At 42.5% G+C, this 20,513-nt stretch overlaps 2 protein-coding genes across 2 annotated transcripts in view; one reads left to right on the forward strand and one right to left on the reverse strand.

Annotated features, from left to right (window-relative positions):
* Positions 1-234: 234 nt before the first annotated feature.
* Positions 235-12,131, reverse strand: pnkd (PNKD metallo-beta-lactamase domain containing). Its single transcript, XM_017724563.2, has 9 exons — positions 11,935-12,131; positions 9,731-9,846; positions 9,547-9,659; positions 7,358-7,416; positions 5,869-5,961; positions 3,850-4,016; positions 2,211-2,297; positions 1,912-2,027; positions 235-1,244 (listed from the first exon to the last, which is right to left on the reverse strand). Exons 1-9 carry the CDS (start codon positions 12,093-12,095, stop codon positions 1,071-1,073), a joined length of 1,086 nt encoding a protein of 361 aa, XP_017580052.1. The 5' UTR covers positions 12,096-12,131; the 3' UTR covers positions 235-1,070.
* A 2,030-nt stretch (positions 12,132-14,161) lies between these two features.
* tmbim1a (transmembrane BAX inhibitor motif containing 1a) overlaps positions 14,162-20,513 on the forward strand; it is a 21,856-nt gene continuing 15,504 nt past the window's right edge. Inside the window, exon 1 of the mRNA XM_017724108.2 lies at positions 14,162-14,610. The gene's annotated coding sequence lies outside the window, so the exon portion shown is untranslated. The remainder of the gene's footprint in view (positions 14,611-20,513) is intronic.

Raw genomic sequence — 20,513 nt, forward strand, 5'->3', positions numbered from 1 at the left:
ATACAACAGTTTTGTTCAGTGTTTCTCACATTTCACCACAATAATACCAATGATACAAATCTAATTATGTCTCCTTGTAAAGAAGCATGCGGTTGGTCAGTGCTCTTTCAGTTCCCTTTTACATTCACACTATGCTCAGATAAACAAATTGTGATGTAATTTATTACAATAACAGTAAAATAGCATCACACTGCCGAGCCCTAGTTGAACACTGAATTAGCAGGAGAGACGGCAAAAGGGGCTCATATAGTGGTTTATTACTCACAAAAGGACAAATGTACAGCGCTTTTAGTACCTTAATTACTGAAAAAAAGTGTTATTCAAACCACTGTATCTATCAGAGGATCAATGTTGGCAAACATTGGGAGTATGGGGTTCACTTAGGGCAGAGATGGGGAACTGAGGGCCAGAGTCCAGCTCAATTTAGTGAATTCCCAGCTCTAACACACCAACTAAACTTGGTAAATAGCTGAAGAGTTGAATTAGGTGTGTCTGAGTAGCAAAATCACCAAACTGCAGGAATCCAGCCCTCCAGGACTGGGGTTCCTACCCATGACTTGGGGCTCAACTAATGACCCACAATGAGAGGCACATGACTGACCCCTCAAAGTCAGCCCTGCACAACTCAGCCCTAAAAAGGGTTTCGCGTGGGTCCAAATCCAAACCTCAGTGGGCCGCAAGCACAGAACAGCGGTGCAGGTTAGCCCAAACCTATACTGCCCAAAGTCAGAACAGAAACATGCTCTGCTGCTCTGCGTAGAACTAGAGAAAGTTGAAGAGGGTGTGCACAACACAAGCTATTTCTAGAAACTTATAGAAATTTCGGTATGATTACAGGGATACAAGTCACTCAGCCTCATCTTGAAAGCCTGGAAAAAAACAACTCCCCGCAGCAAATACAGCCAACAGTATCTCAATAATGCCCAAAGGTTCCAAAATGTGCAAACTGTAACCTTCATGTCCAATCAATGCCCTCCTCATAAAGCAGTCCAAACACTTTGAGTGAGGGAAAACAACAGGGCCAGTTGGAATGGGTTTAGTAGTTTCATCCTCCACTTCTAGGTGGGACGCTAGCGGGCTTTATAAATGTCCTTTTGCCTGCGCAGCTCCTCTAAAACTCGGGCTCTATACGAGGTCCAGTCCTCATCCTGGTTCTGCTGCAGGCCTAATGCTCGGTGGAGATCCTGAGTATGGCTCCTTAGGAATGGATTGTACTGCTTTTCCTCTGCCAGTGTAGACGGGCACTAATGGGAGAGGAAAAAAGAGGACAACAAAAATAAATAAATAAATAAAAGAAATTATGTTCATCAAGATCTAATGGCACCGAATTGAGCACAGGCACAGTATAAAAACCTGCCAACTGAGATGGAGAACATTTCCTGCACTGGGCAGAACTAGGCTAGAAACAGAAATCTGGAAAAACTTTGTAGTCAGAAAGAAATAACTTTTTTGGGTCCTGTTTTGCTTTAAAACGCCCTACATGTACCTCTCCACTATATCTGTATTTTTTAAAAAGTGCATTTTGGGGCAAAATCTTATCGCAAAACAATGTCTCAGACATCAGACAGCATGTCTGTAAACATTTCATGTAGTGGCTTTCTGTGAAATAGCCTTTAGAAGCATTAAGTGCTTCTGATGTCTGGTTCCCATCACCAACACGAAACAATGCTGACTTAGCAAGTTTCCCTCAAACGTAACGAATGACTGCATACACTTATATCTTACCAAATTAATTATGCAGACATTGTGAAACACTAGTGGAATGCCTCTTAATACATGCCATCATTAGAACGTGTTCTATGAGTTCTCCAGTTGGTGATGGCTGGGTTTGAGTAGTTGGGATCAGATTCAAACTTGAAGAGTCAGTAAAGCTGTAATGAGAGCAGAGAGGAACATGCCAGGCCTCCTCACCGTGCACAGTCTCTGGCCTCTCTGCTGCAGGACCCATTGTAGCTTCTGTTCTCGTACCACATTACCAGGCTCCACTTCTGCAGCGAACAGCAGGTTATCTTCAGCATATTCATGGCCTAATAACCAAAACAAAGACTCTGTCTTAAAAATGCAGCCTTGCACAGTGAATTTCAACACTAACTCATTTTTTCCTACAGTGGGCACACCAGAATTACGGCAGAGGCCAGGCCAGGTCACAATGTTATTGTTCTTAGGTGACAGAGTAACAGAAACGTCAGAATAGTGAATTAAAATTTCACCAGGCCAGAGCAGCGTGTCGTCGTTCAGTGAGCCGACTGTGTCCAGAGATGACAGCATCGTTGAAGCAGAGCCTTCAAACATTCGCCCTATAAGGATAAACAGTGTTAATCTGTTGTTGGCAGTAATACATATACACACACACACACACATACACACACACACACGCAATATATATATATATGCATGCCCTTATAGGCTCAGGACAGGCCTAAATGACTTCAGCTCTTTAAGGCAGCTCTATGGTTACATCACAACTTTCTAGCTATAATGAACTGTAACAATCAATTGGCAGTAAATGTAATATGTGCATATGTGTAGCATTTATACTCACAGTACTCATAATATATTACTGGAGATAGATTTCTGTGGACAGTACACAAACCAATTTGAAGAGGCTAAAAACTTTGCCTGTTTTCTAATCGAATATTTTAAGTTAAACAGAGCGTTAACAACAGATATGACTCATGATATCAGTCCTAAATTTTCCCAGTCGTTAATATTCTCAGGTTATAGATATCACAGATTGTTGTATTTTTTCTATGTGTATACGCCTGTAGATAGGATCTGGTATATTTATTGTTGTTATACGTTTACACCATTATTACGGTTACTGTACAGTGATGTGTGTCTGCTACTGGCTGCTAACTTCCCTTCAGGAGCAAAAAAGTATCTACCCATCTATCTATTACAAATATTGTACAACTGGAGGTGGAGATGTCCAGAATTCTTTGCCATTTTAGTTTCTGTTAAAGAGGAACTCAAAACTGATTCAAAAATTTTGCATAATTCAATCGTTGAGATGCGTTTAATGCCTCAAAGTTACACCATAGAAAGCTATTACATGAAATGGTAACAAATATTGTGTCCGATACCTGCGGCATCATTTAATAGTCAATAGTGTATTACACAGTTAAGATAAGGTTTTGGCCTAAAATGGATTTTAATTGAAATATAATAACAGTGGAGTGTATTTTAAAATCCAACTATGCTGGAAAGGTACATGTTGGACATTCTGAGGCAAAACAGTCCAGAAATTAAAAATTAAAAGTGCTTTTTTAGATTCATGATTATTTTGCTATTGTCACTGTTGTATTTGAAACATTAGAAGATGTGTAGCATCACTGGTCACTCTGGATGGTAAAAAATGGCTAAGTTTTTATGTGCGACTCCTGGTTCCTATCACCACCATTTTAAAGAAACTGAAGTTGGTGAGTTTCTCTACAAGAACCACTTCACATCAAAACACCCTGAATGACTTTGTTTGCATCCAACCTTAATGACTGAATTACAAAGAAATCTAGAAAAATCATTGGAATTACCAAATTAATTAATCGTTTTAAATTAATGAATTAAAAATCCTCGTCTTATTGCTTTTGTTATTCTCCGATGGGTCGTCTAGTTAGTCAGAAGGTTACTTGGACGTTTTAGACTTTCCCAGTGGTTTTAGCCTGGTTAGCGAGTGCTAATACTACTGATGCTGTGACCAGATCTGATAAAATCACACAGTCAAATTCAGCCAATATGACTGGCCAACCAGTATATCAGTTGGGTTCTACATCATAAACCTGGTAAATATAACAGATTATGATTATGTTCTTATGTATTTATCTGAGGAGCACGGAACATGATCAAAATTACCGCATCCCGACAGAAAAACCAGGTCTCCCGAAAAGAGGCTGCTGGGCCCCCCAAATGCTCGTCCATCCAAGAGGTAGATCATGTGACCCACAGTATGGCCAGGGGTGTAAAAGGCCCTGAAGCGCAGACGTGTCCCAACATCTATGGTGTCTTTGTCTGTTAAAGGACTACAGAACCCAGAGCACAGCATGGAGTCAAATACAGCACTGAGGCATCCAGAGTTTTGTTTTCTTTTCAAAACAACTACCAAACACAGTCATGTCTAGAGTAACACTGCTGGGGAAAGCAGAGCCGCAGATTTAGATTCTTACTGACTATTACTGGCTATTTTAAGGTGTGCTGATGAACGAGGCTGAGTGACAGAATGCACAGGAATTTCAGCATAAAGTGGAACGATGACTTCACAGGCCAGTCAAGCATAAACAGCTAAAAAAACTGACTGGTCACACATTTGGCTTTATACACCACATTATTTACATATACCCACTGTGCAGTGTCCCAAAACAACTCACTTGGTCAACTGACAATGTTAAAAACATGATCATTAAAACTGCAGGTAACCTCTGGGTTATAGGTACACAACATACATGCACAAAGTATGTACCCTTTCAGTGTCAACTTGGCAGTCCTAATATTAGATCTTAAAGCTTAAATTATCCTCACCAAACACAAAGCTTGTCCTGCCCCCACAGTTTCTCTCAGTTCGAATCGGAGAACCAAGTCAGAGAACAAGCGAGGGAAAGCTTAAGATTAAGATTAAGAGACCCTTATTAGTCCCACAACGGGGAAATTCCACCTCTGCATTTAACCCATCCGTGAAGTGAAACACCACATACACACTAGTGAGCACACACACACTAGGGGGCAGTGAGCACACTTGCCCAGAGCGGTGGGCAGCCCAATCCGCAGCGCCCGGGGAGCAGTTGGGGGTTAGGTGTCTTGCTCAAGGACACCTCAGTCATGTGCTGTCGGCTCTGGGGATCGAACCGGCGACCTTCCGGTCACAAGGCTGGATCCCTAACCTCCAGCCCACGACTGCCCCTTATAACCAAGCGACGGCTAACCAGCCATGCAAAACTGAGCTACCAGCTCATTGATCGGTCAGTTGTTTGTTTGTCTCTTTGTCCATGCCAGCATTCCCTGGATACACAATCAGCAGTGAAGTGAACTAGTATTGTGTCTTCTTTAAGGGATCGCCACATAAATGCTGGATAATGTTTTATTTATTTATTTATTTCATGTTATGTAACAGAGACAGACGCAGGAACACAACGTCTACGCCTGCAATGCAAAGCGCACTTTACTATTTTTGTTCTGCTTCAGTGGAAGAGCAGGCTGAGCGTGTTGGGCGGAGAGATGCCAACACGTGCTCATCAAAATATCAGGAGCACGCCCAGACAGTTTTCACAAACGTCTGACAAATGACTTTTAAGCTGTGTTTTATTATAGTTTTGATGTTTCACACATCTGGTTAATATGACAATCTTCACGTCACATAAACACTTATTTTACACTGTGTTCCTGGGGACTTTAAAACACGAAACACAAAAAAATATATAGAAACTTTTTAGTTTTTGTAGTTTGAGATTTTTGCATTGTAAAATTGCTGATTTACAAAATTCTGAATTATACTTTACTTCAAATTATTAACCAACGTGACTACACATTATGAAGGTTCATATATATGTATGTATATATAACATTGGTCGATAATTTATATAGTAATAAATACATTAAGCTTCACACTACTGAAATGGACACAATCCATCCACACACAAAAAAATAGGTTTCCACCTTTAAAGAAAAGCAGACTAGGTGTACGGGACTCGTGTGATGGGGCCACTCGTGAATTCCGTTCTTGCCTAAAAGACGTTTGAGTGAATCTGTGGGCGTGGCTCTCATAAATCGCTCGTACTGTAAATACGAGTTGCACAACTGGTTCTGGCATGAGGCCCAGTGTGGTTTCCCCCAATATCAACAGAGGTGTGGAGGCTACAGGACTAAATGTAATGCTCTTACTGTGTGAGGCCAGGAATGTTGTCCATAAGGTTTCCATACACCCTACAGGAGCTGTGGAGCCTTCTGAGGGCTCTGTTTCCCCCACTGTGGTCCCTGAAAAAGAAACGTATGCACACAAACTATGTGAGTACACTGACCGTTACAAGTCTGAGGACTCTGCTTCTCAAAAAACATGTCATCTTTGTTGGTTTGGAGCAACTTCAGTGCGCTAAAATAACAAGATCATGTGTAAACGCATGTGACGGTCCTACTGTGGGAATAACGCCAAAGACTGTGCGTTGTATTTCCTAGTGGTGATGTCACACTCATCAGTGTTTGGGGGCAAAAGATTTCAACACTTGCTTTTAAGAACAAACTGAATAAAGAAGACTGTCAAACAGGGACATGCATCTGTCAAAACGCCAAACCCATTTCATTATAAACCATGTTTACAATCAAAACATCACGATCCTGTCACCCTGCAGCTGCTGCGCTGTACTAATGGTGTGTGAGGGCTGCACCCACATGTGATTTCTTCTCTATTTCTGCTCTAATGGAGTTTGTTGTGCTCTAACTTTATGATTCATTCAATTAAACCAGCTATATTTATTTATACTTAATGTTTTCTACACTTTGCTGATGAAATGTAATGTAGTTTAGGCCAAAAATAAGCCCTAAACTTTTGAACAAAACACTAGAGGGGGGTTGGGGGGTTGTGGTACCACATCACCTTATATTTGTATGATCATTAATAAACAATGAGTTGTGACATGATGAGTGAAATGAAAAAGAGAAAAAAAAAATTGTCCCCCGAAGAAAAAAATGGCCAAGGAATACCGGCCTGGGAATATGAAAACAGAAAAAAAGAAAGAAAGGGAATGCTGAAGCAACGACGAATTTGTTTGTTTGATTATGTATTTTTTTGGGTAATTCCCCAATTTTTTCCCCCAGAAATATAAACATTGGCACATTTGGTCTACCACTCTTTGAATAGAATTCCTGTACTTGACCAGGAATCCAAACAGTGCCCAAACAGAAGATGAAAGCAAGGACGATTTCACTTGTTCCAGCTCAAGTTTGCTTTCTCCGCTCACCATTTCAAATAGCTTGGCTAATAACCATCCAAGGTAGATAAAGCTGAAGTTTTATTTGTTTTATTTGTCCGACTTTTTCATTTACATTGACTGTTATTACTTTTGGGAATGAATATCATAAATAGAGCTAAACAGAACTACAGAAAGCATTCCCAGTAACACACGTCAGCACATGTGCTCAAGAAACCCTGTACCAAAACTAATAATATTAACACTTGGATCCTGACACTCCTACAATACAGCCTGGGCCTCTGACGCAGAACCACGGTTGACATTCCACAATAGAGCCCTACAGACACATCAGGCCCAGATGTGGACTCTTAATTGACATTGCATTAGCTTAGCAGCTCAAATTAGAAAAATACTGATGCAAAGCCAAATGTTCCTCCAGCTTTCACTGACATTCCTCTACTCACCAGTGTTTGTGTGTGCAAAGAATGGCTTCTAATGTCACCCCTTCTTCTTCCAGGCAAGCCTGCGTGGACGAAAAGGCAGACCATGAAATGAGATACGAGGCAGCACGACAGGGTTTCACTTTCTTCATCATTATGGTGCGATCCCATATCAAACGCCCTTTTATAGCGTAGTGGTTGGTTAGTGTAGTGGGTAACACTTCTGCCTTCTGTGCTGTAGACTGGGGTTCAATCCCCCACCAGGGCAGCACCCTACACTATACCAATAAGAGCCCTTGGGCAAGACTCCCAACACTGCCTTCACCTGCCTGTGTAAAATGATCAAATTGTAAGACTCTCTGTATAAGAGCGTCTGCCAAATGCTGTAAGTGTAAGTGGCAGATGAATGGCTGGGAGCAGAGGGCCTAGGCCCACCCAGTTTTGTTATAGCCCACCCAAAATGACCAATTTTATTAATAAATAAGAACAAACATGGCACATTTTTGTAATTCTATTTTTGATGCTGAGTAGGGATGAGCGTTCTGACTAATTTTGATATCCGAGTACCTGAGAGAGTTAATACATCTCCTTTATATTTGAAAATATCTTTAATTTTTTTTTTTTTTAATCTGAGGGAAGTTGGCTGTTTTTATATTGGATAAGTAACAGAGGACGCCTCTTTAGGCTGGGCTAAAACTACAGCTCACTGGTACAACTGCATTCTGATGAGGACTCGTCTTGCACAAGGTACTTTCTCCTCTTCAGATGACGGGCCAACGCACTAGCTTGTCAAAGAAACATTTCCAGGGTTTCTGGACCCAGCTGACATCACCTAGACTGGTTAGCCTAATACAGCTAAACAGTTATACAGCTGCACAACATCTGCCTTTTCAGTCGCGGCCTTAGTAACACGTCCTTAGCGACGCGCTCGCGTTCAGGCATTCGTGTTGTGGGATGGCAGTGTAATGTACATATACACTCACAGACAAAAGCAATACAATAACATTTTACAGTTCTGTTACAATGTCCCAGGAAAACGGTACCTTTTTAAAAATGTTTATATAACAGAAAACTAAGTAAAGCTTGAATTAAAAATGCTGTCGGAACAAAACCTTGTATCTCTGAAATGTTAACTTTATAGGAGAAGGATAAAAACTTTTTTTTATTCACTTTTATTGTTAGTCAAAGTTTCCGCCCGATGACCACTGGGATAGGCTCCAGCTCCCCCCGCGACCCAGAAGGAGAAGCGGCGTAGAAGATGTGTATATTGTATTATATTATATTATTGAACAGATAATAAGCAAGATTAAAGCAATTAGAAGTAAATTAAAGTAAAACAGATTTATGTTCCCTGGGTCTTTAAAAGGAGCACCTCATTAGATCCTTGGTCTCTATATTTTCACTGTCTTCCTGTAAAGAAACTGAAAGTATTCCAACAGCGACTTCGGTATTTTAAGACTGGCACTTCAAATGTTGAGCCAAGGGTCTCGAGGAACCGTGCACATCTCTTATACTGACCAATAAGAACTCCACTTTAACCAATAACCATAGGCTACGAGGCATTTGATATGCTTTGCAAGCTTGGACTAAATAAATAAATAAATAAACAAACAAACAAACAAGCACCTCAGCCTCAGATAAGCCTGAACACAGCTTACTCAAAGCACAAAAATAACCAAGCAGCCATTTGGCATTACATAAATACACAGCTATTCAACTCTGAATGTGGCATTAAATCCAAAAGCATCAATGCCAGAAAAATAACGAAAATCAGGGCCATTTCACATTTTATTTTCCTATCATGAGTTTCGGGTTTTGTTTTATCCCGGTTTTCTTTTATCGCTGATCTGAGAACGATGCGAGCAGATGGCACACACACATGCTTAGGTAACTACTTTGGTGTAGCCACTGGCTGCTAGAGTGAAACTGAAGGTTTGGCCCTCCTACAAACTTGTCATGGCCATCCAAAACAGCAGCTCTGCCTACTGAATAGAGTGTTTCCACCAAAGAATTCCAAACACCAGTGAAAGGCTGCGAGCACAGCTGGACTTCCCTTGTCAGCTTCCCAAAAGAACTAAGCGGATATAAATTACACAGGCTTTAAGCACTGTGGAACACCACTTGAGGTTTTCCCCCCAAAACCACATGCGCTATATGTGCTCTGGTGCTGTAACTTGACTGTAGCCAAACCGTTCTGGTGGGGATGCACCTACCTGCACAAACTGAGGATCAGCAGGATCCACCACAGCAGCAAGACTGGATGCCGTGTCAATAATGACGTAGCTGTAGTTGTCTGACAGAACGGGCACCGGGATGATCTTGATGCCTAAGCAAGAGATCACAAAAAGTGAAGGCAGTGCTTTCTCTCGGGACGATGCTGAGGGGAACCACTCGTACCGTTTATGTTGGTGGGTTGTGCTCGGGAGTGGCCTGCTGGGTATTTCTCCCGCGCTTTCTTCATCTGACGTTTGTAAAACATGTATCCCAGCTTGGTCCGTGTGTACAGCGAGTATCTGCAGAGAAAAGTGAAAGTCGACCCCAGTGTCCTCCCAAGGCTGTAAGAAGTGTGGCCAGAGCGCAAGAGTTGGCTAAATGTGTTTTCAGTTATAAATCAGCGGTTATTCTTTTCAAAAACTTGTTATATCCAAAATGTTTACAAATGGATTTAAAGCATTTTGGACTAAATTTGACATTTTGTACTCTTAACTATGCCGAGTCTGGGAACAGCACAGCGTCATCAGCAGAGCAGTCGGGGGTGGGTGGGGTGTGTGTGTGTGTGTGGTGTTGGGTGGTGTTAACTGCTTTGCCCAGGGGCACAGCCAGCTGTGCCTATTCAGTCCTGTAATTTGACCCCTTCCGTTTGTTGCCTCACCTCTCCTACCACTGCTCGATATACCAATTATATTTATTTTAATGCATTAAAATACATTTTTAAAAACTCAACGTGAAACCTACCCACTTTATCTGTTTATTGTTCTGTCTTTTTGGCCCTCAGCTCACCATAAACACTGCACTTTGGCTCCCCAAGTCAAAAAGTCTGGACACATCTAGGACATATGTCTAAGAATAACAACAATAATAATAACAGTAGCAATAATATGCTTTGATGTAAAAGCTTATACTTTATTAATCCCACAAACAGGGAAATTCCACCTCCGCATTTAACCCATCCGTGAAGCGAAACACCACATACACTAGGGGGCAGTGAGCACACTTGCCCGGAGCGGTGGGCAGCCCTATCCACGGCGTCCGGGAGCAACTGGGGGTTAGTCATGGACTGTCAGCACTGGGGATTGAACCGGCAACGTTCCGGTCAGGGCCAGTTCCCTAACCTCCAGCCCACGACTGCCCCAAATTATTAGTTATTATTATTATTACTTTTACAGCTCCAAAGCACACAAAAGTGTTTTATACGCTTTTAAATTATTATCTTATTGTATAAATGATCAAATTCTACAAATAATTAGACCCATTTCAAAACATTTTTGAGAAGGATAGTAGATATACCGCGGCATGTATTACGTAAATACCTGAATTAATAAAACATGTCGCTGTTGTCGGAACAAAACCTCGTATCTCCATAATGGTGACTTTACAGGAGATGGAAAAAACCTACTTCACTTTTAATGCAAGTCAACGGAACCAGAACTTTTTCCAGGTAATTTTGGGCCTTTCATTTTGGTCCATTCATCATGAAACTTCCATACAATTTACAGAACAACAGGTCGTTTTCACACTACGCCCAAAAAATGAAAAACGAGAAAAACGGAGATACGAGGTTTTGTCCCGACAGCAGCGATATATAAAAATACATTTTAAAGTGAAATCATTTTTGAGCACAAACTGTCATCTGAATGAAGGTTTGACTAACTCTTCCAGCTTGGAGAGGCCATGACTGCATGACTTACACCTGCCAAAACATGATCAACTGACCAGAGGACCAAAAAAACTACCCACACAGGACGATCAGCAAATGGACCAGTGTGAACAGACTGGAACTATATACCATATAAATCAACATCTGGGCTCTACATCAAGCAGAACGCTCACCAGCAGAGCTCTGATTGACTGACTGAGGCTGTCTAATGACCGAGATTAGATCATCACCACGTGAAAGGCTTTCTGGGGCTGCCTGTCGATGGTCGAAATGAATCGGACATTGTTACTGTTGGGTCTCTGGGTTCGTGTTCTAACGCGTTAACCACGTTGGTTTAATACGTGCACACTGGAAAGGCTTACGAGTCGTGTGATAGCTGCTGCTGTTCACCTGGTTAATCATAAGCCCCGCCGAACCGACCATCACCAGCACGAACAGCACAAACAATAACACAGCGACTCGCCTGAGGGGGGCTCGACCCGACCACCCTGCTGCGCAGGAGAACCGACCAGATGCAGGGACACAGCGGGGGGTTGTGGGAGAACGAGAACAACAACAACAACAACAACAAAAACGTGAGCCGCCAGATTCTCGTTCGAATTCCCCCGTTCCACCTTAAATGGCGCGGCAGGTCCATTATGGAACCCGAGGCGCCACAATGTAGCTGCTGCAGCGTTTAAGGTGGAGCGGAAAGATTCGAAGAAAAGACGCTGGCCGAACTTACGCGATCCAAAACAGCGGCCTCTCCGTTCGGGCCATCAGTTCTCTCACAAGCCCTCTGTTCAGGGAGCTCCTCCGGGCGCCGGCCAGCAGGCGGTAGATGCAGAATCCTCCGCAGACCGAGGCCACACCGAAGAAACACAGCGTCCAGCCCGGAAGCGCCATGGCGGCGGGCGAAGCGGCGGTGACGTCATTCAACCCCCCCAGTTTAGCATTAGCGCCCTGTGCGTGCTCCTTTCTCACCTAGTAAGGCGTGGGAATGAGATAATTAAGTTCTGGCCATGACTTAGTAAAGCGTCAAAACAAGCTCCTAATGCATGGTCACAATTTAGTAAGGTGTGGGAACATAATAATTTGTGGCCATGAATTAGTAAGGCGTGGGATCGAGATCCTAATGCATGGCCAGGACTTAGTAAGGTGTGGGAATGAGATAATTAAGTAGTGGCCATGACTTAATAAAGCATCAAAACCAGCTCCTAATGCATGGCCACAATTTAGTAAGGAGTGGGAACAAAATAATTTGTGGCCATGAATTAGTAAGGCGTGGGATCGAGATCCTAATGCATGGTCACAACTTAGTAATGTGTGGGAATGAGATAATTAAGTTGTGGCCATGACTTAAAGTGTAGAAACAAGCTCCTAACACATGGCCGTAACTTAGGTGTGGGGATGAGATGATTTGTGGCCATGAATTAGTAAGACGTGAGATCAAGATCCTAATGCATGGCCAGGACTTAGTAAGTTGTAGGAATTAAATAATTATGTTGTGGCCATTATTTAGTAAGGCATAGGAGTGGGATAATTAAGCTTCGGCAACAACTTAATAATGCTTGATCTTGTTCCCACACTTTGCTAAGTCATGGCTAAGGTATAATTATCTTCCCACACCTTACTAAGTTGTGGCCATACATTAGGTTATAACTGTCTGAGATGTGTGTTTTATTATTTTGGTGCAACAAAAAAAAAGGCTAATTCTGTTTCGCTGCTTCAGATGGTGTCATGTCGTAGTTGGCATCATGCCCATATACGCAACTCAGGATCTAATCAGGTTTTCACTATGGGGGGTGGAGGGGGTGGGTGGGGTATATACTCCGCTCCACTGAGTCAGAACCTGTTCACAGTGGTGGTGATAGGAACCAGATGTTCCTCCTTGCACAAAGGCGGAGGTAGCGGTCCTGCTGCTGGGTTGTTGCCCTCCTACGGCCTCCTCCACGTCTCCTGGTGTACTGGCCTGTCTCCTGGCAGCGCCTCCAGCCTCTGGACACGACGCTGACAGACACAGCAAACCTTCTTGCCACAGCTCGCATTGATGTGCCATCCTGGATGAGCTGCACTACCTGAGCCACTTGTGTGGGTTGTAGAGTCCGTCTCCTGCTACCACGAGTGTGAAAGACCACCAACATTCAAAAGTGACCAAAACATCAGCCAGAAAGCAGAAAGGTGCTGAGAAGTGGTCTGTGGTCCCACCTGCAGAACCACTCCTTTATTGAGTGAGTCTTGCTAATCGCCAGTAATTTCCACCTGTTGTCTGTTCCATTTGCACAACAGCTGTGAAACTGATGGTCAGTGTTGCTTCCTAAGTGGACAGTTTGATTTCACAGAAGTTTGATTTACTCTGAGTTATATTGTGTTGTTTACGTGTTTATTTTTTTGAGCAGTGTATATATATATATATTTTTTCCTCCATATGAATTTATATGCCCAAATCATAAGGCAAATTATTCAGTGACTGCATTAAATAAATGCAGATTTTTATTTATTTTATTTATTTTTTGTAAAAGCCCCTCAAATGAATAGTAAATGTATTTTATGATCTCCACACATCACTATACACTCACACTTTACTGCTGAAAGCCAAAAATCTGCGCCGCTCTTTGTGTTATTCTCTAAAAGTGATGTTTCCAGAGCAGATCACTGAAGAGACGCCAGCTGTTTATAGTTTAGAGCCCAGATTTGGGGAAAAACGGCTCGACTTTCAGTAGAAAAACAAAGTTCAGCTTCTTTTATTATAAGGGTTTAAAATGACGTCACCGTCTATTAGACTGGAGAGAAGAGCTACAGCCTCACACGACGCCCAGCTTCTGAATGGAGCTTATGGAGTATGAACGTTATGAAGAACATGACCAAGTGCGGTTTGGAACCACCGGTGGTCCCAAGGAGCTCAAGAGGTCAACTGGAGGACGAGAATAGTAAAAAGGCCCACTGTAATTTCAGGTTGGGGCGTCCTCTCGCACTACAGCGCCCCACCGTGGCCGGAAACCGTGCGGACCAGCGCTGAACAGGGCAGATAAAGTTTAGCAAGCTGAACATGGGGTGTGACCACCGTGTGTCACCACACCTCTGTGGAAGAGCTGGGTGGAACGCGTGAACTGGCCTGGCCATAGCCGAGCAGGGCTTTAAAGAAGCGGTTCGCGTCGATTTGGGGCCGTTTAAACTGGACACAGCAGCAGAGCTGGCACGGCGTTTATCTGTCGACCCCACCTTCCGGCTGGAGGGGTTATTTGGACTAAAATTCTGGGAAACGTCTTCAGACCAAGAGCAAGTGACTCCAGCAGGAGTGAAACATCACCACCAGCGAGCTGAGCTCCTGTCAGGACCGAGAAAGCCGGACTTGGGCGAGTTGGGCTCGTTTCTGTTGGGCTTTTTGGACCCATCTCTGCGCCCTGAGCAGCGACGTGAGGTGAGAAGCAGTTTTATCAGCGGGGCTGGATGAATTCCTTCGCTTCTGCGTCCTTTTCCAGACAGGCTGGCGTCTTTATCGCGTTTGGACGGGATGTGATAGGTTTGGGTTTCTTCCTGACTGGGCACGGGAATGAAAACGAGCGCTTGTTGTCGTCGCTAGAGGTTTTAACCGCTGCTTTCGCTTGTAAATGAGTGGCGACGGTGACCATGATCTCCCCTGAGATGTTCCAGCAGGCCCAGAAACGCCTAAAAGCTGTGGAAGATCAAGTGAAAGTGTCTGCCCTCTGCTACAGGAGAGTTTCCTAGCATTATCAGTGCCGTGGGTGGTTGTATAGGCGACCCAGGTGATGGGAGTAAAAGAGAGAAAACTTCTTTTTTTCTTATTTATGTTTTTGTTGTTGCCTAGCAGAGAACATTGGTGATGTAACAGGTCCGCACTAAAACTGCTCTTAGGCATCTCGGACCGACTGGCGCATGAATGAAGGCTTTCTGACGGTGAAAACAGCCCGAGCCCAGCTCGACTCCAGTGTCAAACTACTGCACTCAGTCATCTGGAACTGTAGAGGCAGAGCTTAAAGGGGGAGTTCATCGATTTTCCAAAATTTCTGCTACAAAGTCATTATAAAGGTAGATAAAGGGCGACAAAGTCATTCTGGGTCTTTAACAACTCCACTGTACGTGCTCCATTGTAGAGAAACCTACACGGCTAATCAGAATTGTTCACTGTGGTCATGGTCGAAACCAGACGTATGAAGGATTAAAGAGGAACTTGGATTTTCAAGAAAGTGGCGTAATTCTGTCTGTGCGATGTAAACAGTGTCATTCAGATAGATCTGATGTGGAATAGAATTGTACAGAAACTAACAGACTCGGATTTCTCTGTTTTTACAATGGTGGTGATAGGAACCAGGCGCCGCGATGTCTGCAACACAAATACAACCATTTTATTTACTATCCAAAATGATCAGCGTGCCTTCTGAGGTTTAGCATGTAATGTCCATGAGGGGAAAAATAGTGAAAAATCTGAAAAAAGTACATTTTCTATGGGGGCTATTTTGTCTTACAACGCCCTGCATGTATCCCTCCAACATGAATGGATTAAAATAAATGGATTAACAAGACGTTTTGGCTGAATTGCATCACAAAATGTCTGACAGCAGGCTGTGCATTCATAACTGTTTAGTGTACTAACTTTCTGTGAGGGACATTCAACTGTTCAGACGTCTGGTTCCTATCACCACCACTGTGAACAGTTTTGGCTCTGCACGTTTTTCTGGAACGGAGCGTTTCACACCAAACCACTCAGAATGGCTTTATTTGCACCTCAAGTATTTAAATATGTGGATCTTTTGAAAAATTGGTGGAGCTCCCCTTTAATGCTTAAAAGCTTCCGGAGTGCTATTACATGAAGTGATTATGAATGTTGCCTGCAGGCTGACGCACTGCTTTACAGTAGTTTTGATAAGGTTTTGGCCTAAACTGTGTTTTGAAATCCAGTCATGTGATTGTGGCGAGGTACATGCAGGGCGTTGTGTGTAGTAGCAGTAATGCTACCATCTTCCTGCCCAAAATCTATTTGCTGGAGAAAAATTTATTTATATATATATATATAATTTTGCTACGATCAGCATTACTTCAAAATGACTGTATTTGCATTGTAAACATGGTGACCCCTGGTTCCCATCACCACCACTGTAAAGAAAACACAAGTTCTTAAGTTCTTGGCTTGTTGCGTTTCTCTACATTTCTTTGCACCTACCCACTCTGAATCTCAGTGACCGAACTCTGCAGATATTTTTGAAAAAAATAGTGAAATTTCGTTTTTTTTTATGTACAAGCAAATACGCCAGTTGTTGTTATATGCAGGGATATTCCTGCCCTGCTGCATTCTTGCACAAGTCTCTCAGTGGCAGGGCTGTGGCCCAGACTCCAAACAGGACTGGAGTGGAGGAACATGTGAAAGCACTGAAACATGTTGGGCTGATCTTGCCCAACACAGCTGTCGGAGGCCCTGGAGCACTTTTTCACTGCATTTAGCAACTCGACTTAACGCTGTGCAGCCTCAATCATAACACAACCACCTCAAAGTAATCTCAAAAGGTTTGTGCTTTATGATGGTATATAACAACTGACTGAAGTACAACAAAGCACAGCTGAAAATGGCAGCAGCTATCTTAAAACTAAACCTGCCTGTTGCCAAGGAAGCGAACTTCAGACACTGCACACACATTTTCTAAGCCGCTTCTCCCTCATGGTCGGGGGGAGGGGGTGGGGGTGCTGGAGCCTATCCCAGCGGTCATCGGGCGGAAGGCAGGATACACCCTGGACAGGTTGCCAGTCCATCGCAGGGAAGGCAGACAGATACGTTCATGACTGCATGTCTCTGGACTGGAAACCCACGCAGACACAGGGAGAACATGCAAACTCCACACAGAGGGGACCCTGGTTGCCCGGCCGGGGAAGCGAACCCAGGCCCTCCTCGCTGTGAGACACAAAATGTGTTTTTGCAAAACAACTACGTCTCGTTCTTGACCATACTGTCATTTTAGGATGAGAGACAGTCCAGTCATTTCCTTACGCCTTCGTTTAGTTTATACTAAGACCCGGATACAACCATACAAAGAGTTCCGCTGGCATCATTTAAGATTTCAAGACTTAACTTTATTGTCCATTAAATTACCATGAAATGGACATTTGTCTTTGGCAATCTGGCACATAAATATGTAAGATGCATAAAACACCTAATACTAAGCTGATTGAGCATCGCTGGTTGTCCAGTGTTGTTAGTGCCCAGCTTGCCATGGTTCACCTAAGCTGTGGCAGCTGTAAACTAGCTGTCTATATATTCAGTTCACCTTTCAGTACCATTTCCTGACGCTTTCAGTAGAGATTTAATCTGACAGCATGCAACTGAATATCTCTAAAATAACTTAATTAGCTAGCATGTTAGCTGTTATTTTTAGCCTGTGAGCAGGTCCGTATGCTTTCATATACTTTGTTCACAGAATGATTAAATGTCGTGCAACACTTGTGAAATATCGTGGTTCTAGATTATTCTGTCGGTCGTGGCAAACATTGACCAATCAAAGCATGTGAGAGAAGTCAGAGAGGAGAATTACCACGAAGTAAAGTCTTCTATGTTTGTCAGACACTAGATGGCGCTCTAGAGCACGTTCAAAAAGAATGGGCTTTTGCTTTGGGGCAAAATCATAGTTTTTAAACGCTGAAACCTTTTAATGTAGAGAATCCAGTCATTTTATGAACACTGAACAGCATAACATATTTTAAGACTGCTGTTATATTTTTAAGAGCTTTTAAACTCGAGTTTAAAAATGTACGTTCATGACGTCAGTGAGCGCGAACAGCCAATTAGCTGCAATGTTCGGCAGCCAATCAGCACTCAGTAGCAGTAATGCTAACCAATCAGCATTAAGTAGCAGTAATTTGGAACTTATCCTACATGTACAGTACTGCGCAAAAGTCTTAGGCACCCAAGACTCATTTTCAAAATCTATTTATTTGTGTAGTTTGTGTTTATTTGCTGAGAAGTGTTAATATTTGAATAAACAAAATGTATAGAATATTAATTAATACTGATATAAAATGTATAAAAATCTGCTTAGATGCCCAAAACCTTCACACAGTACTGTATATCGGTGAAAACACAGTCTGTGTCAGATAACATTCTTGGCCTCTGCAGGCGCCATGATAACATTTGCATGAACAAAGCTGGGCAAAATATAGGCTTAATCTCAAATGCCTTCCTGCTTCCTATGTAGTGTGTAATTCATAGGTCTTTATATAATGGCTCCTATACACAAAGTGAGTTATATGTTTGAGTGTCAGACACTTATTCTGTAATAGCTGCACAGCATCCTATCTAACATTTAGCGCTATTTGAATGTGGAAACCATAATTTCATGCCTGAAGCAACTGTTAGAAATTAGACAAGAAGAGTAAGGAGACTGGACCTTCAGCATCTCCCTGTGCTCCGACCACAACCTGGTTTCAGGATTAAACGGTACAAGGTGATCTAAGAATGACTTATAAATAACTTAGATAATTAATATAAAGATGGTCATGCAGGGTACAGAGCAGGCGGTGTTGTGAAGCAATAAGGCAGTGAACACACGCGTGACAGTGGTGCTCATGTGCAGAGCAAATCGGGCAGAGGAGAAACGAGAAACTCCATGAAGATGGACAATTCCCTGGGCAGTAACTTGAATACTGAGCTAGGGCGTGGTGTGGTATGACGATGTTTTCTGAGCATAGCGTGTCTATCAGTAGTACTTGACCCTGGTGTGGTGTTCAGGTCTGTGGGACCCGTTTTCAGTGTTTGCCAAAGGAAAAAAATGATGTGATTTCTTATTATTTCAGCCTCAGATTCTTGGTCTTTGCTCATTTTCTGTGAAGAAAATATGAAATTAATTTTCAGTGTCTTCACTCTGTTCACCCCCCACATATTTATATTACACGTGGTGTTGAGCTGAACCCGCGGCGAGTAAAAGTGTGGAGGTGCTGTGTCCTTCGCTCTGTTCTCCTCCTATATGGCCTGCTGTGTGTGTGTTTGTGTGAGGGTGGACAACATGGACAGGCTGCTGACTGGCTACAGCTGCTAAAGGAGGACACTGGCACTTTTACATTAATTATTGTGGCTGTATTGATTTGAAGAAGAAAAAAAATAATGCGGTGGGTCCACCAGACCACCGAGTAACAGACACATCAACACCACAAGGGTTAAAGAACACACACTACATGTTTCATTACTAAGTGAGCATAATTAGGGCCGACTCGACTTGGTACAATGCGGTGTATCATAGTATTTTTGGATGTGGCACTTGGGAAGGGCAAAATGATGATATTTCTTCATTATTGTGATAAATTAGGTCACAATTAACTTTCATGAGCATATCATGGTTAATATCTAACTGTTTCATTACAGTGTGAGCTTAATTAGGCTTGTTTGATTTAGTTTAGTTTGTAAAACAGTCAATGTAATCGTTGTTGTTGTTGTTGTTGTTGTTGTTTGTTTTTAGTTGTGGCACTGCAGGTTCTGTTGCAGGGGTCTTTAATTAAAATTCAGTTAGAATTTCCTCAAGCAAAGATCCAGAACATCATAATGTCTAACTTGCATCATCATTCAGTGCCATATACTGTTTACTGACGTAGCCTAGCAGTTATATAATTTATCTTATACAGTCAAAACTGAATGTCAAATCAAATAAAGTCCAATTCAGTCACATTTCAACAACACTTATTGTCAGTTTTCTCTTTTTAGAGCATGACGTGAAATAACTTCCCTCTGACTCACTTTCTTCTCTGACTGCTATTTCTCATCTCATCCCTCCCACTCGCTCGAGTTTCAGTGCTCATCGTAATGCGCAGATCTGATTGGCTGAGTAGCGTCACATGTCGTATTTAAAACATATGCAATTGGTCTGTGTCAGTACCACAGTGGCTAGGAATGTTACACCGATTAAAATACGACCAACCTGTTGAAATTAAATAATTATCCATATTTTATCAGTTATAGGTCCAGGTCCACATAGGACAGCCTCTGGGTCCGTACTCGGACCGCGGTCTGCCTATTAGTGACCTCTGTTCTATTGTGTCTGTTCCAACTCATTGAATCTAGAAAAATGAAGTACCATGTATTGTTAAAATGTCTTAAAATATCACAGTGCAATATTGCCCACCCCTAGGTGGGAGCTCTATGAAACCCACCAAAAGTTTTGGGGCTGGATTTGAAGCAAAATATTCGAACCCGCCTCGTGATTCCAGCTCTTTTAGCTTTGGAGTACAATTGATAAAACAAGCAATAATGTAGCCAGCAAAAGCTGTTGTTGGGTAACATTACTTTTACAGGAGGTATTGTTTATTTCTACAGCATGTCATTTGTTT

Source organism: Pygocentrus nattereri, chromosome 30 (genome assembly GCF_015220715.1).
Source record: "Pygocentrus nattereri isolate fPygNat1 chromosome 30, fPygNat1.pri, whole genome shotgun sequence".
Classification (NCBI taxonomy): domain Eukaryota; kingdom Metazoa; phylum Chordata; class Actinopteri; order Characiformes; family Serrasalmidae; genus Pygocentrus; species Pygocentrus nattereri.